Raw genomic sequence first — 17,051 nt, forward strand, 5'->3', positions numbered from 1 at the left:
GGGCGAAAAGTTCATATATGATTCTATATAATTATATATAATCGTACAAAAATCACTTTTTCCCGGGAATTCTCCAGGTCTATGCGAAGTATCGAATGAACTTTTGGCATGCATTGCGTAACATTGTTATCTTCTCCATGCAAACACGGGTACACCCATGTAGGGAGTATTTCGTAATTTCTTATGTGGGTCAACACGGCCATATGCGACCGGTTTCTTTGTAATTTATAATGTTCTTGGTGTTCTCACCGTGTTTTAAGTTACTTTTCCAATATGCTAGCAAAAATCCACGAAAACCGAACTAATTTTGAGCACAATAATAACTTTCTCCACCGACACACAAATATTATGTAAACGTTTGAGAATCGTTCGAATCTTTTAACGTTCGTAAAACGTGCAAATGTCTACTCGCTAGAGTATGCGGAATAAATATTGAATTTATATTAAATATCACAATATTATACACATATCGTACGCCGGCCCCGGTGTGAACCCTCCATAAAGTTCGAAATCCGAACGCTTTCGAAACGTGACAGTTTTGGGCTAAGCGCTCTGCAAGAGTACGTTCGGATAATCGTTAGATAAACAAAGCGTTCAGCGGGCCGGTCAACCTAAAACACTTCTCGAACGTTTACATAACGTTTACATGTACATTATATAGCGTCTGTAGCAGCTGTATGGGCAGGTTTTAACACGTTAATTGCCAATCACGCGATATCGCGTGATGCGAGTTCTCAACAAACGGCCGATCACGCGTTATCGCGTAATAGATATTTAGAGTACATAAATCCTATGTACATAATAATAAAAGCATATAAATAATATATTAACTTATTTTGAGCGCAATAAAAACTAAATTAAAAAATTTTAAAAATTTGGCCACCACACGAAATTCCAATTTTCAGCTTGGCGATGAACGTGTTAAGTCGAACAGGTAGAACAGAAAATGACAATGGCGTCGAAATGACGTCAGGAAATGACTACGGGCTTTTCGAATTAAATTCCAATCGTTCGGCTTCGCTTCGATAGTTGAAAGTCGCACGTCCGCTCGTGCGTACACACTCCGGCGAATCATGTTAATCGCGTTAATCTGTATAGCAAATAGGGAACCTCGCATGATGAAGCGACGTCGCTCAGCATCGTTGTAATTGTGACTATAACGCGGCAATTTGCACCGCAATTTGCGGAGCCACTCGCGAGCGGCCTTGCTGATTTTCCTTCACCCGATTTTTATCGCGGGTGATCACGCTGGAGGATCCATCTGGATTCCAGTGCTCAGACAACTTTCGCGAGCCTCCGCTCTTTTTTTCCCGATCGCCAAGTGCACGCTCGAGTCTCCTTCGTCGAAGGGTTTTAGTCGCGAGTCGCGGCGGGAAAACGCTCTCGATTGCTCGTTGACGCGAAGAATCACCTCGTCCACTCGAACCCTTTGACCGGAAAGAAGAGAGAGGGAAGAATAAAAAATTCGCGTTGCGCGCCGGATCGACGCAATATAAGAATAGTGCGAAAGTGCGAGGAAGAAAAGGCGCGGAGGGAACTCCGTCAAGGAAGCGCCATCGGGAAGGTTGCTGAGGGTTGCTGTTCGCGGAAGAACGACGATGATCGAGTTGCAAACCGACCGGCGAGTAGAAGAAGAATGACCGGCAAGTACGTGTTATCGTTTCGGGATTGTTTTGCGAGAGAAAAAGAGAGAGAGAGAGAGGAGAGAGTTCGGCGAATCCGTCAATGGGTTCTCCCTTCGTGTCGACGCGCGAGTTCGAGCTTACAGCAAGAAGAGGAGCTCGTCGGCATTCCGAGCGGATCTCTCTCGATACTCGATTAATATTCTCGGTTTGCGTGACTTGCGTCACACAGCCGTGACCTTAAGGACGCCAAAGGACTGCAACGAGTGACGTCCGCGGCTCCCCGATGCCATTAAGATTCCAGTCTTTCCCAATGCAATCCCTGCCGAGAAGCTTTCGATCGCATTCCGAAGTGACTTGACTTCGCGGCGTCGAAGAACACCACGTGGTGCAACGAAGTATCTCGTCTCGCCGACTCTCTCAGTCACATCAGGAGCAAGCTCGAGAGGTGGCCGCGTCGAGACGCGAAAGAGTGTCCCCGATCGCACGAGGTTGTTAATCGATCGTCCGCGTGCGAAGAGCGATGCGGCAGCCGCGAGTGTCGCAATTATCGCGCGTCCTCCCGATTATTGCGGTTGGAAACGAGCCCCACTTCGACATGCCCAGCTGCAAATGTCACGGACAATCCGCGGGAGAGCTCTCATACTGAAAAGTACCGCCGGCTGTGATTAATCGGTGACCGGTGATGAATTATTGTTGCCTCGTCGCAGTTTTATCACTTACACTTGAGTAACGAAAGAGCGACTGTCATCATTGAGCGATACTAATTGATTACTGGCCCAATTTGTCACTGCCGGTAGCGCTTTTCCGCCAAGGAAACCGCTCATTGTTGCCGTCACGGACTACCTGCGTTATACAGGATGTCCCGAGAGGAAAGGTCAGTGTTCTATCGGGCGTCATCATTTTAAGCAGAAATCTTCATACGAACGTGTGTCCCGTTTAACCTTGTTTCAGAGGTATTGGTGATTGAAAATAACGCCTTTGAAGTGTACTTTCGATACTGTTTTTCAAATATTGACCTTTCCTCGTGTCGTATCTAATCGAGAGGTGTTCTCCACTGTCATCCTCTTCATTTTGCGACCACCGAAAGGATCATAATTCCTTATATCCCTTATAAAGGGATATAATATTGAAGTTATCTTGAAATCGTACCCGATTGCTGCTCTCTATTACCGTTTTTTTTCATTATTCCGCCACATAGAGCGAAATCAATTGGCTCGTAGAGTCGTTCTAAAATTCCGTGGATTGCGATCGATGTCAAGGTATCCTTTCCACAGAAATTTCATCGAGAGGCTCTTGCGCAAGCTCGAAAGTATGTGAAGAACGCAAAAACCACAAAGACTACGGCGCTCGATCGCCGTCTACGTTCGAAGGAGGAGGAGAGGAAGAGGAGAGAGAGAGAGAGAGAGAGAGAGATTCCAAGAGGATTCGGGCGCGAGATTCGTCTGTCGCGTGGCCGTCTCGGGAGCGATCAAAAATCGGCGCGCGATGCTGAGATCCTGCCCGACGACGATCTTGCTTCTGGGCTGCGCCGCCGGGTCGATCCTGCCGCCGGCCGTCCTCGAGACGATACTCCACTTCTTCTCGGGATTTCCGGCGAAGGACCCGCTGCAGGAGGTCGCCGAACAGCGCTACGACTTCGTGGTGATCGGCGCCGGCTCGGCCGGCTCGGTGATGGCGAACCGTCTCACCGAGAATCCCGGCTGGAAGGTGTTGCTGCTCGAAGCCGGCGGGGACGAGATGTTCCTCACGGACATACCGTTCCTGGCGCCGATCCTGCACGTGACGGACTACGGCAGGGTATACAGGAGCGAGCCGAGGCCGCAGGACGCCGACGGCCGCGGCGGTTATTGCCTGTCGATGGTGGACGGCCGTTGCAACATGATGTCCGGCAAAGCGGTCGGCGGCACCTCCGTGGTGAACTTCATGATCTACTCGAGAGGCGCGCCGGCCGACTACGACGGCTGGCAGGCGCTCGGCAACCCCGGCTGGAGTTACAGGGACGTGCTGCCGTACTTCATCAGGTCCGAGAAGTGCAGGCTGCTCGATCGGGACGTCAGGTGAGCGCCGAAAGTCGGCTGGTCGGCCGCGAGGAACGCGCTCATTGAATCAGATCAGAGCTTAACACCGACAAACATCGGTCAACCTAGTGGCATCACAACAGTGTTATTATATTTCGCTCAACAATATAACTGTTGTACACGATTTTTGTAACGAGAGTATGATTGATAAAATATTGATAAAAATAAGTATGATTTTTTCGTTAGAACAAGATTCAGGTTGACGCCCGGAAATGGCTGTAATTTGCGGTGAGATTAATTTTCTGTCTCGAATTAATTTTTTCTCTCGACCCACTTCAGACGCGATCTCACGTTTAAAGTAACTCTTGGAAATTACGAGTGCATTTTATTCCGATCCGACTTCACTTAATTTCACCCTCGTCCTTGATCAATCGCTTCAATTTCATTCCGTTCAATTTCAATTATTCCCTCCTTACTTCCGGTGTTTATCTTACTTGATCATCTTTCTTCTCGTCAGATATCACGGATACGACGGATACTTGGACGTCACGACTCCTCCTTACGCCACTCCTTTGAGGGACTGTTTCCTGAAGGCCGGCCGAGAACTCGGATACGATCTGGTGGATTACAACAGCGAGAAGCTCATAGGCTTCTCAAGCGTGCAGGTCAACATGCGAAACGGGCGCAGAGTTAGCGCCAGCAAAGCTTTCCTCACGCCGATTCGCGGACGGCCGAACTTCTATCTGTCGAAGTTCTCGACCGTGACGAAAATCAAGATCGATCCGAGAACGAAGGTAGCCGTAGGCGTTCAGTTCGTGAGAAATAGCAAAACGTATTACGTCTCCGCTACTAAAGAAGTCATAGTCTGCGCAGGTATGCATTCACACAATATCGCTGGAAGTACAATTTAAAGAATTTAAATGTGACGAATTATTAAAAGTCAGATAATTAAAAAATTACTTGACTCTTACAAAATCGACGAATCTAATATTTGAAAGTTACAGCCTCGTAGATCTTTCCTCAGTGAAAACTACTGAATTTCATTTTATTTTATAAAATTCGCATAAAAAAAAATATATATTACTTTTTTGACTGTTTACTTAATTTAATTTTTTTATCTATTGAATTTCGCAACTAATAATTAAATAGCGCCGATTCATGCTGGCCTTCCGATTATTCAAGGATTACTTTATTACAATTTAAAAACAAAGTAAATTTATCGCGCTGAGAGATCGTTTGATGACTGTTAATACTTGAGAGACATAAATTCTGCAAGACTACGTGTATGTAAATTAATTCCGGGAAACATTCGGCTTACGAGCGGTGTGTTTTAAAGACCGCATCGGGGAAAATCCGCCTGATGTATTATTTATGAACGATAAGTACGGGACGGTTTTGAAATTGATACACACTCACGTTCGCACGTGCAACCGGCTACATCCCGATTGTCATTCTGATCGCACAGGCACTTTAAATTCGCCGCAGCTGTTGATGCTCTCCGGGGTTGGGCCGAAGGACCATCTGGCTTCCTTCGGCATCGACGTGATCGAGGATCTTCCCGTGGGATTTAACTTGCAGGATCATGTGAGCATGGCGGCTCTGACGTTCCTAGTCAACGACAGCGTCACGGTCATGGAGCCACGTATAGGCAGCAATCCGGCGAACTTTGTAGAGTATCTGACGCACGGAACAGGCCCGTTGACGATACCCGGCGGTGCAGAAGCGTTAGCGCTTATTAATACTAAGACCAGCGATCCGAGAGTTACGCGAAGGGAAAAGTCAAAGTACGACTCGCGTCTGAACAACTCGCCGGAGAGCGGCGAACGACCCGGTGAGAGCACTTTGTTTCGGGAGAGACGCAGGGATTCGTTAACGGAGGACGATCACCCAGATATGGAGCTGGTGTTGGGCGTAAGCGCGTTAACCGGTGACGTCTCCGGAGGATTTCGCGGTCTGCTCGGGTTAACGGATGAATTTTACAAAGAGGTGTTCGCTGGTTACGAGGGCTTCGACGCTTTTACAATCGTGCCGGTGCTCCTACAGCCGAAAAGCCGCGGTAGACTCACCCTGAGAAGTTCCGATCCGTTTCACTGGCCGGTTCTGGACGTCAATTATTATGACCACGAGGACGATCTGAACACGATGGTGCGAGGTATAAAGAAGGTAATTACTCCCATTGGATGCATCGTCTCACCGTTTTCCCGACTCATTATTCATTATCCGTCCGTCGAAAGGAGACATTATTTGCGAGCTACTTCGAATTAAATCATCTTCTTTTGGATTACTAATTTCTCCGATCATTTCCGAAATATTAGAATCTCGAAATTAGGATTAGTGAAATTTAAATATTTGAGGCTCCCCGCCTCGCGTCTATTAAAGACTTCGAGAAACCGGAGAAAGTATGTTCAAAATTCATGCGGGATAAAAGTCAAAGTCTTTCCTCTTACCTCATCGAAGGAGAATGAAATTCAGTTTTCATTTCAAATGTGTCAAACGTCAGCTCGCTTATTCAAATTAACTGGCCATGAAGTCATTATTTTCATCTTCCAGCGCCACTAAAAGATATTAATAATAATAATAACGGAGGTATTTTCATGATACTCACTTCAATTGTCGCAGGCGATCGAGGTGGCGTCCACGCGGGCGATGAAACGCTTCAACGCCACGCTGCTGCCGGTGTCGTTTCCGGGATGCAAGCGCATCTCTTTCAACAGCGACGCGTACTGGGCTTGCGTAGCGCGTCACGTGAGCACGACTCTGGGCCATTTCGCCGGCACGTGTAAAATGAGCACGAGGCAGGATTCGGGCGTGGTGGATCACAGGTTGCGAGTGCATGGCATCAACGGTCTCAGGGTCGTGGACACCAGCGTGATGCCGACGATAATCGCCGGTCACACGAACGCACCGGCGTACATGATCGCCGAGAAAGCGAGCGACATGATCAAAGACGACTGGAAACGCCAGACGTGGCCGTACACGTCGAAAGTATCGTAACTTGAAAACGCCCCAAAATTGGATGGGAACTTAATTAAGATTAAGAAAACGCCGGGTACGTACGGGAATAATGTATATATCTATATATATATATTACTCACAGATAGAGAACCGGTAGTGGAATTATGTTACACAACGATGTGCAGAGATTGAGTGATGAGATTTGCTCGCGTGTATCCTAGTCAGTGACTAATCGTAATGAGTGCGTACGTTGTAAAACAATGTCGTAAAACTGTGTGTCGATAATGTTAGTATGCTAGTATCGGTGTCAACAGCGATATCACACGATCAAGTGTACGTACAATCGATCCGAACAGGACTGCTCCTACCTCAACCCGGAAGAAACGACGATTCTCTTTGGCTGCTTTACAGTTGCTAGTTAAGACGTTACGTCTGCCATTCATCAAGCGAGAATTGCATCAATAAATACCACGAGAGACACATACACACATGTGTTTCTACGACGGATAAATTATTAAAATTACGGTTGGTCGAACATAATTAAATGTATACTAAATTAACAAGTCGGCCGGTGAGTTAGTCGGTTTTCGTGCCTCTCTCTTGCTCGGAGATTGTTGCTCAGCTCAACGTACGAAGAATCTCACGACAAGGGCTGTGATCGGGAGCATTCCGTACGTTTGCCACTTTGTTGCGCCTGTTGGGACGTCAAAATTCATTATAACGATTAAATTATAAGCGATTCAATTATAACCGACGTGATTAACAATACGAACGTACACCGAGAGGAAAAGATTTAAAAAGTGAAAAATACTTATTCAGGGCACTAATAACACATTTATTTGTGCCAATTATGCATATTTTTATACAGAAAAACGTGTTTCAAGTGAAAAATATGCATTTCCTTAAATCTTCGCGTGGAAGTAATTTTGTTTGTTCCATTTGAATAAAAGGATTTAGATTTAAGTAAATATGTTATTAGTACCAATCGGAAAAATATTTTCTATTTTCTAGATATTTCTTCTCTCAGTGTGCACAAATATTTACCACTGTCGCTGAACTGAACGCAATCCTGCAGCTCCTCCGTCAACGTGTAGCCCTCGCTACAAGCGCAGAAACCTGCGAACAAACAACATCGCGTTGTCCGAAAGCTGCAGAGCAGTAGATTGTAATTTCGTGAGTATATTTAATGAACGTTTCCGTACCGTCCGCGCAGTCCACCTTCGACTTCCCTGACGAATTGGAGTCCTTGTAACTCCCCGTGATACAATGGTGATGAGTCTCACAACGGCCGCCTAGTTCTGCAATGCGATATTTTTTTCTCGGTTACTCGAAACAACAAGCGAAATTCGAAACCTAACAAAATTTGTATATATAATGTGTATTAAATGTAATTAAGATAGAGTAATAAGATAGGTAGACATCGTTTTAATATATCTCCTATAAGGAGGTTATTATTGTTAGCATAAAGTTACTCTGTGAGAGTTTAACACGTTCATTGCCAAGCTGAAAATTGGAATTTCGTGTGGTGGCCAAATTTTTTTAATTCTTTTATTTAGTTTTTATTGTGCTCCAAATAAGTTAATATATTATTTATATGCTTTTATTATTATGTACATAGGATTTATGTACTCTAAATATCTATTACGCGATAACGCGTGATCGGCCGTTTGATGAGAACTCGCATCACGCGATATCGCGTGATTGGCAATTAACGTGTTAAGATGTTCGAACGATTGACAAAACATAAGAAGAATCTGTAATATACACATGATGTAAAAGTTAATCGAACTAAAAAAAGATTCGTAAAAGAAATTTCAATAATTTTTACCGCATCGTTTCCGAGATACTTAATTATAAACATATATGTGTACAAATATAGAAACCTCATAACGCACCAAAGTTCTTCTAATTTGACATATTTATGCATAAGATAGATGTTTAAAAAATTTGTTGTAATATTTAAAAAAAAACTAATATAAATATCGTAGACAAATTTCAGAATTATTGACCGATTTGTGTTGAAAAATTTATAAATTTATAGTAAATATAGTAAAATTCAAGATACATATATATATACAAGCACATATGTGAACACTTGTATACTTCTTTCTATTCTGTGCATCTCTATTAAACCAACTGATGCATAAATATAGTATTAATAAGAAAAATAAGAAATAATATTTTCGTATTTATAATATTGTGTATATACATGTATATATTTACCTCAGCCTCATTTCAAATTAACACTTATTATTTGGGTAATGAAATAATATATATAATATATATAATAATATATAGAAACGTAATGTTGATAAACAGTAAATTTATGAAAACCCGGAAAATACGACATTTAGTGGACAAATCTCCTCAAGTTAGGAAGATCGAGTCAAATTCGCTGAGGAATCGAGCCGAATTGTTTCACTTCGTACTTCGTCGTTAAACATGGTCGTCCGGTTTTTATTCTCTAACTATCCGGCGAAAAAGCGGTGGATCGGCCTCGAGATCGAGGCGAGAATAATTTGAATATTCACCGACATCGACGAAGCATTGAAAGCCGCGTCTGTGGGAGCCCACGACGCAGTCGCACGTGTTGTTCGCGCCGCACTGGCTGTACTTTAGCAACAGCTGGCACTGGGACTGCTGCTCGCACTGTTGCCCGATCCTGGAAGCGGCTTTCAGACAATGCTGACCATCCTCGGCCAGCACGTAGTCCACCTTACAGTCGCATTTGTTCTGTGCTTGTATGCACTTGGAATTTTCCACGACGCACTCGAAGTCGTGGTGGCAATACTCGCCCAACGCTGAAACAACATGCGTATATGTGTTAGCGCTGCCAGTATAAACTGAGCGTTTCCGCATCCGGCTGCCGGCGATCTAAACACTTCTTTAGTCCCTTTAATGAAATCAATGCCCTCACCGACGCTCAACAGACAGCTGGTGTTGCTGGGATTTGGATGGTAGCCTAGGCCGCAACTGCAGAAATTGTAGTTGCAGAAAGTTTTCTCGATGTAGCAGTTGCGATGCGACCGACAGCGTTTTCCCAGACCTGATTCAAATGGTGCAACATAGTTATGGTAAAAGTCCACTGAATACGTCTGTTAGTTTTGAAGTGAAATGTTGAAATATTTCTCGCGCCTGGTGTGAAAAATTCGCAGAAAAAAATTTGCTGTTGTATCAATATATATATTTTTTTTAACATATATATAATATTATATTAATATATTTATATATACACATAATATATAAAATCTAATTTATAAATATAAATATAAATATAAATATAGAGGATTCACACAAACGATGCGAATAATGGTGTGAAAGTCAGCTACACTATGTTTCATTGTGAATGATCACGTTGAAAAATTCTCCAGCTCGAGCCGTATATAAGCGATAAGTCGAGCGAACTTTATTCCACGTCGTGCGTCTCATCTCATTAGTCTTACTGATCATCCTGAGATATTTATTTTTTTATGAGATACTTATTTTCTTATGAGATAGATATTTATTTATTTCGCCCATAAATATACATAACGGCGGGATCACAGGGCTGAGAAGCGTATATTTCTCAGAGGAAAGCGACTCACTCACCGACCGACTCGTAACACCTTCCCTCGGCGAAGTGGGAGCCGTGGGCGCATTGACAAGTGCCCTCCCGACATTCCGACTGCGGTGTAAACGTAAATTGACACTGCATATCCTCCTCGCAGGGATCGCCGATGCCAGTGGCCACTATCGAGATTACATTTCCTTAATCACTCGGTGCGATCGTCCGAATTTCGCTCGCGTGCTCGCTCGTTACTTCCTAAATTTCTCGGGGGCGAGATCTCACCCGGAGCGGGAGAAATTTCACTCGAAGGGACAACGGAAGTACCGTCACTCGGAATCACAAAAATGAAAATCTCGATCCACAAAAGCGAGTGTTTCAGTCGATTACAAATGAATTGGAAGTGTTCCGGAGACGAAATGGAAAATTTCACTTAAACGGGTGGAAAATACGCGTATTTCACGATTCTCGAACTTTGGCAACGGGATCTCGGATGAAATTGGTCTCGAGATCTCGTCGTTTACGTAATTTGATGAAGCCGGCAATTAGACGCGCGAGCGATTGTGTCGAATGGATCGCGTCTAAGAACGGATTCACGCGTTCCACGTCATTCGTAGAAATTATTCGTGATCTCCGTCGGCTTCAACGAGCACAACGAACGACACGCTCCAGGTGAGACGGGATCGTGAGAAAGTAACGGATAGGAATAGGGATGAACAGGTATCTCCGTGGAATCTAGTTTCCCGAGGTCGATGACATCGCTCCCGAATGTGTTTGGACGATTAGGCGTGCCTTTTATCTAAGCGTCCGGCGACTTCTCTCCGGTATCTTTTATCTGTATCTCGTCGGGAACGCGCACTATTTCGCCCGCGTGTGAGATCTAATCGACGACGTGTCGTGTGTTAACGCACATCACGCCCGTGAAAAACGCACATAACGCACACAAGTACCTCTTAAACATTTAAAGCTGTTGCCATTCACGAACGGGATATAGTTCTCTTTGCATGAGCAGGTCTTCTGATTCCGGCAATATGCATTCGGTATGCAATCGACGTCGTATTGACACTCTCCGAAGGTCTCTGAAAAAAAAAAATATATTCGCTCCATTTGTAACACGAATCATTATGACGCATCGAGACGTCGAGAGAATTTTTCAAAATTCGCTCTCCTCGACATTCGTACGTTCGGCATACGAATCTTCGTAGAGATGATATCGTTGATTTACGATTTCGTGAAATGCTTAAAAATCTAGAACCCCTTTTAACGTACTGTGAAGAATTTGTGAAATGTGTCTTGTTACTCCGCCAGGCGATTTTATTCTTATACCGTAAACTTCGAATATCTTCGAAGTTTCGGAATATTGCAATTACAAGATTTAAAACGTAACAAACGTCGCTTGAAACCGCTATAAAATTTTAAATTTCTCAGTATACCTTGAGTAAAATATATGTAGACGTTAGTCTGTACAGCATTTGCAAGATTGCTCGAAACTTCGAAGATTACGGTTTCTGAAAACGAACCTTCAAAGGTTTCGCCTTGTCAACATTTGAAAGTTCGAAGTTTCCCTCGAAGCTTCGAAACTTCAAAATGATCGGATATCAACAGCCCTGTTTAAAATCTCGCGTGATTGAAAATCTAAAAGAGCCTCGGATCAATCGAATTCAATTGAATCCGATAAAGTAAACGCTTCCCTTCAAATCTACCGAATCCCCGACGTTCTCCCGACGTTTCTCGGAGTTTCTCATTTTTCGAACGTGTTCGTCGGTTTTACCAAAACTCTGCTAGCTCTTACTATTACTGCGATCGTTGCATCGCGACGAGTCCTGGTTGACGTAGGTGATCGTCGCGCAGACGGTAACGGGTACGAGGACGAGGAGCCCCGGGATGCCGCTTACCGTCCACGTCTTCGTCATCCTCGAGACGGCGGATGAACGCCGCGTCCGGAACGTTTCATCACCACCGGCCGACTTATTGTCATTTTCGGTCCCGGGGACGAGATCAGCCGATCGCACGAAGGTCGTCGCGTCACGATCGACGGTTCCGTTCGGTTCACGACGAAGCTCTCATTGTTTCCACGCTCGTTCGTTGCGCAATCGCAAGCAGGAACACGCACACCTCCAAACACGCCGTTATCGTCGGACTATATCTCGCGTAATTACATCGGATTTCCTCGACGCATCCTTCTCTACGTGTCTCTTTCTTTCTCGTCTACTTAAGACGAAATCCTCCGATTCCTCTAAATCAAAATTTCGCCGTCTCATTTCAGCAAAATCTCAATTAATTCTCACAATTAATTCTCAATTAATTAATCCTCGGCCGCACGAACTTCATCCCGTAACTTTTCCCCCTTTCACATCGACGCGTCTGAACTAAAAAACGTTGCGACGCGTTTGTTAATCATGTTTATCGTGCGATCGAGTTTACCCAGGGCAACACACAAACGTCCGAAAGGTGACTTATTGCAATCGAAGTATACATACATATGTGCACGTATTTAAACACTCATACACCTGTAATAGAAAATTATCCGTGCATCTCTATTAGATCAACTGATACATAAATACATTAACGAGAGAAAGAACAAATAACAATATTTTCCTATTTGTAATATTATGTATATATAAATATAATATATATATACATATATTTATTTACCTCAACTTTGTTTCAAATTAACATTTATTATTTAGTGAAATAAATGTATAGGAACGTAATTTTGCAAACGTTAAATGTATGAGAAAACTCCCTTGAAAATACGATATTGAGCCTTACAATCTCCCTAAGGAGATCTTAGATACACGATTGGACGATCAATACCGTCCTTAGAGATCTGAAAGATATCTCACTTCTCCTTTCAGACTCGTGTGTTGTTCGGGGCAGACCCGAATGTATGTGTGTTCCAGTTCGAGGCGTTCGTTGTCGAGCTCGTCGCTATGGCATCGATTCGTTTCGTCGATTCCCAGCGGCGGAAGATTCCGAGCCGGCGGCGTCCCGCTGCAAGCGTATTGCCCACGTTTAAATTCGAATATCGCCCATTCATCGGCGGTAATCGCGAGTTTTACACTTCCGGTCGTCGTCGTCGTCGTCGTCGAGTTCAGACGCGCGAGTAACAGATGCTAAATCGCTCGGACGGGACTCGGTGTCCCGTTCGACTTAAATCGGAATCGAGCGCATATCGCGTCGCTTCTTCCCGGCGGTGAAGTCGCGAAACATGCAAATGGAGTATTCATTCATTCGAATAATGCGACGCTCCTTCGGGCAAGGACGTAATCGAACGACGGAAATTTGCATGAAGACGGACGCCCGAAATTGGCTCCTTCCGCCCGCGGAAATCTTCCCTTCCCTCGATGGATGAAATTCGATGACCCCTTATCCTCATTATCCACATTCTCATTTGCTAATTCTCTTATAAAAATCCCATACTGTGCATCGAAAAAAAAGTGCTAGAATCAAGGTAAACATAATTATCTATTTTTCAACCTTCTATAAATCAAGTAGTATTTTTGCCAATTTAAATATATACCTTCCCGATCGAAATAATACTTTCGAGTAAATATTTATTCGGATATACGTAATAATACCTTAATGGTGGAACTTTTTCACTCAATGTACTATAACGACACGCCTCGTTTCATTTCACTCCGCCGTGCCGGGTTTCCGTTTTCATATTTCCTCACCGCAGACACGGGGAGAAGACCCGTAAAAACTCGGGCGCGACGATTTGAACGAATGTTCGATCGGCGCGGGGGCCGCGCGAGACTCGTGGGCGACGGTGGACGCTCTCCGCTTGGGGGCCTCAATGACGATCCCGTAAATGCTCGAAGGTCGATCGAGACGTCGAGAGCGAGCGGGAGTTTAGCGCCCTGCGTTTCTATAGTTTCGATTCGTGTTGCGCAACAACGGAGGGCTTACATATATAACAGCAGAAGCCATTGTTGTGTGTCAACAGTGCCGTACTTAGCGAAAATCGTGGCAGTGTGGGGAAGTCCTTGGACTAAAAGACGCATACGAAAGCAGTTTCACGCGTGCATGCGCTCCGTTTCTCAGACGCCCATTAAGTACGTATGTCGTAGCGCGTATGCATGTACAGGACATTGTCTACTTTATTTTCAGTTCGATCGAAGATTCGTTTCGCAATGCACGGTAAGCGAGCTTTGCGAATGTTCTGTGTGAAAAAGCGTCCTTTTATATTCGAAATATATCAATCTATCTCTATTTCTCTCTCTCTCTTTCTCTGCCTACAATATTCTACATATATTCATAGAATCCGATTATACGTTTCAAAACTTAATATTCTAGAATTTAATATTCTGGAGTTAACAATATTTCTTGCTTTCTGAATATCACGCGCTGTCTGGGAATAACGCGACGACTATATCGTGGGATCCTCCAATTCGGAGGATCGATTTGAAAGAGGACGGAACGAATTACAGATGACCCGGGGGATAACCAGTCCTCCTCCCCGTGATAACGCGGCGACGCTTAGCGGAACGTAAAATTAGAGATGATAGATTACGCAGCGCGCGGGCGGGCGGGCGCACGTTTACGTCGACTTAACGACGTCCGGTGTTGTTATTTGCGCGGCTTAAGAGGCGGCTTGTGCAAGTTTCCGAGCTTCGTCGGGGGCGCGTGTTGTAAAACACATTGTTCAACCGAAGGTACCAGACGAAGGAAACCGGGCCCCCCCTTTGTTCCTTAATTATGAGCGGGTTCTTTCTACTCCGACATTCACCTAACTGTGTGAGAAACCAGGAGCGTAGATCCGGTCCCCACGACTAGCCGCGCGCGTTCTTCGCGATTCCCCACGAAGGAGGAAGAAAGACAGAAAAAGAAAGAAAGAGAGAGAAAAATTACTAGGTCATAAAAAGGTAAGCTATCTTTAAAACATTCCGCGTCACGCCCCCCCCCCCCCCCCCCCCCNCGGGCTGAAAACGCGCGATGGAAAGACGCGAAAAGCGCCTCGGTGGAGGCGAGGAAAAAAATTTCATCGGCGGAGAGCTCGCGCCAGGTCAATTCCGTGCTTTCCCCCTTTCCAGTCGACGAAGCGGTACGGCACGGAATGCGCGTTTAAACGCGAAATATTTCGCGACATGCAGAATACAGTTTTTCGCGCGAACATCGCTGTGACGAACTTCCGCTCGTCCCGCGCGACGTTCGTCCCATTGACGATCTCATTCCGGCGGTAGAACATATTTTTGAAAGATCTCTTAAAGACGTCCGAGAGATATCTTAAAAAAAAGAAAAAAAAAAATAGAACGCCTTTTAGATTCCTTTCAGACAACTCTTAGACTCTTAGTCCTGCCTGGGACGATTCCATCGACTTAACGACGAATCCATTTCGCGCCCGCGACCTACGCACCCTCCGCGCCGGACGGAGTCTCTCGCGAGTCTCTGCCAATCCGCGAATTTTCCGCGATCTCCTTCGCTTTTCCCCGCTTTCCACATGCACACACATACACACACACACACACATACGGCGAGCACGCGATTTGTCTCCGGGAGTTCTCGCACGCGACGCCTCGCACGAGCGAAACACTCACGGACCGCTTCTCCGCACTCACTGTAGCCGATCGGGTCCTTGCGCGAGCCGAGCGCGCCGGCGACTGCACTCCGCGCGGCGAAGCCCAGCGCGATTGACAGCAGGATGGTGCGCAGCTCCCTCACCGAGGCTCTCCTCCTCGCCATCTCATCGACGAGAGTTATAAGAGTGGCTCGTAATGATGTTTCCTCAAAAATCGACAGCGGTATTAAGCAGGATGAAAAAAGGCGACGGAAGAAAGAAAGAATGTGTGTGTGTGTGTGTGTGAGAGAGAGAGAGGAAATCCTGGAATTTAGGCGCTCTCCTCCCGACTGCGACTTCTTTATCCGCGTCCGTACTGATAAACTGATAACCTCCTCCTCGATAGTTCTTATTTATTGTTGGAAACACGTCGCACGCTGAAGTACGGGTGGGACGGAGCGGAGGTGGGGCGAAGGGTGGCGTCCGTCCGGATAGCGGATTGGATGTAATATCGTGACAATGTGTCCCGTGCTCGTGTTTGAACGATGGGTTGATTTTCTATCCCTGATGGGTCCCTGTAGCTGCTTCAAGAATAGAAACGAAACCTGAAATTAAAAAAAAGAAAAAAAAAAGGAAGAAACCGATCGATATGATGAGTCGATTTTCACGCATGCGACGTTCACGCATCGCGAGCGTTGCGTTGAATTTTACGCGAGGTAAAAACTACAACGTGTATATTTCTCAAATACAGCTTTACGATAAAATAGCTTTAAAATAACTCATAGGTATTTAAGATACGCTTGTTGGTTCTAAAAGATTCGGAAGATCGCGCGGGAGGGGAAGGGAGGAAACGGGCGCTCCGAACGACGGACGAGGAGAAGAGGGACGATTGCTCCGCTCGCTCGGATTTTCCGCGCTCGCTCCAAGAAGAAGAGAAGCATTTTAATGACCGCGTTAATTAAATGCACGCCAATGGAAGTGGCTTTAAACACTTCGGTGCGCCTAGTTTCGAGCCGTCGCCTTCGCCGGCGGTGAAACGCTGCGCAATTATGGCGGCGTGAAACGCTGACAACGAACGTCTCCGCTGTCTTTCCGTCTGCGCTCGTAGTTTCTCGCGGCCGCTTCTTCGCGAAAGAGAGACGAGAACGAGTCGATCTCGATTCTCCTGCCACCTCGACGACGGAAAGCGGAAACGACGGGAAACGCGATGGGAAACAGATATCTCCTTCTTTTTTATTCTATGCTCAAGAAAAAGTTGCGAGATTTCCAGTGTTTCGCGTGACCAACTAAACGCGTGACTCATGTAACGATAACGTTGTGATCTTCTATCGAAGTTAACATGACGTCTTTGTGTGCTCATCCGCCTGCTCGATTTCCCGTTTCTCTTCGTTTTCCACCCCCCCCCCCCC

The 17,051-nt window shown here is 45.3% G+C and overlaps 2 protein-coding genes across 16 annotated transcripts; one reads left to right on the forward strand and one right to left on the reverse strand.

Annotated features, from left to right (window-relative positions):
• The first annotated feature begins 838 nt into the window (after positions 1-838).
• Positions 839-7,691, forward strand: LOC106749758 (glucose dehydrogenase [FAD, quinone]-like). 2 transcript variants are annotated; one of them, XR_001374880.1, is made up of 5 exons: positions 839-3,682; positions 4,161-4,516; positions 5,109-5,806; positions 6,263-6,692; positions 7,610-7,691. XR_001374880.1 is itself a non-coding variant. In XM_014629502.1 (5 exons), exons 2-5 carry the CDS (start codon positions 3,111-3,113, stop codon positions 6,635-6,637), a joined length of 2,001 nt encoding a protein of 666 aa, XP_014484988.1. In that variant the 5' UTR covers positions 839-2,499; positions 2,900-3,110; the 3' UTR covers positions 6,638-6,660. The 2 variants fall into 2 exon arrangements, 1 of the variants encoding a protein (XP_014484988.1); XM_014629502.1 differs by lacking the exon at positions 7,610-7,691 and having other exon boundaries at positions 839-2,499; positions 2,900-3,682; positions 6,263-6,660.
• On the reverse strand, positions 6,706-17,042 carry LOC106749760 (prion-like-(Q/N-rich) domain-bearing protein 25). 14 transcript variants are annotated; one of them, XM_014629514.1, is made up of 10 exons: positions 15,618-15,683; positions 14,055-14,136; positions 11,935-12,378; positions 11,093-11,221; positions 10,187-10,327; positions 9,516-9,644; positions 9,130-9,399; positions 7,801-7,896; positions 7,643-7,714; positions 6,706-7,292 (listed from the first exon to the last, which is right to left on the reverse strand). In XM_014629514.1, the coding sequence occupies exons 3-10, from the start codon at positions 12,053-12,055 to the stop codon at positions 7,222-7,224; spliced, it is 1,029 nt and encodes a 342-aa protein (XP_014485000.1). In that variant the 5' UTR covers positions 12,056-12,378; positions 14,055-14,136; positions 15,618-15,683; the 3' UTR covers positions 6,706-7,221. The 14 variants fall into 14 exon arrangements, with proteins under 14 accessions (XP_014485000.1, XP_014484996.1, XP_014485002.1 ...); XM_014629510.1 differs by having other exon boundaries at positions 14,055-14,307; positions 15,618-15,673; XM_014629516.1 differs by lacking the exon at positions 15,618-15,683 and adding an exon at positions 15,502-15,604.
• Positions 17,043-17,051: the final 9 nt, after the last annotated feature.

Source organism: Dinoponera quadriceps, unplaced genomic scaffold (genome assembly GCF_001313825.1).
Source record: "Dinoponera quadriceps isolate SergipeBrazil2010 unplaced genomic scaffold, ASM131382v1 scaffold3289, whole genome shotgun sequence".
In the NCBI taxonomy this organism is placed as follows: domain Eukaryota; kingdom Metazoa; phylum Arthropoda; class Insecta; order Hymenoptera; family Formicidae; genus Dinoponera; species Dinoponera quadriceps.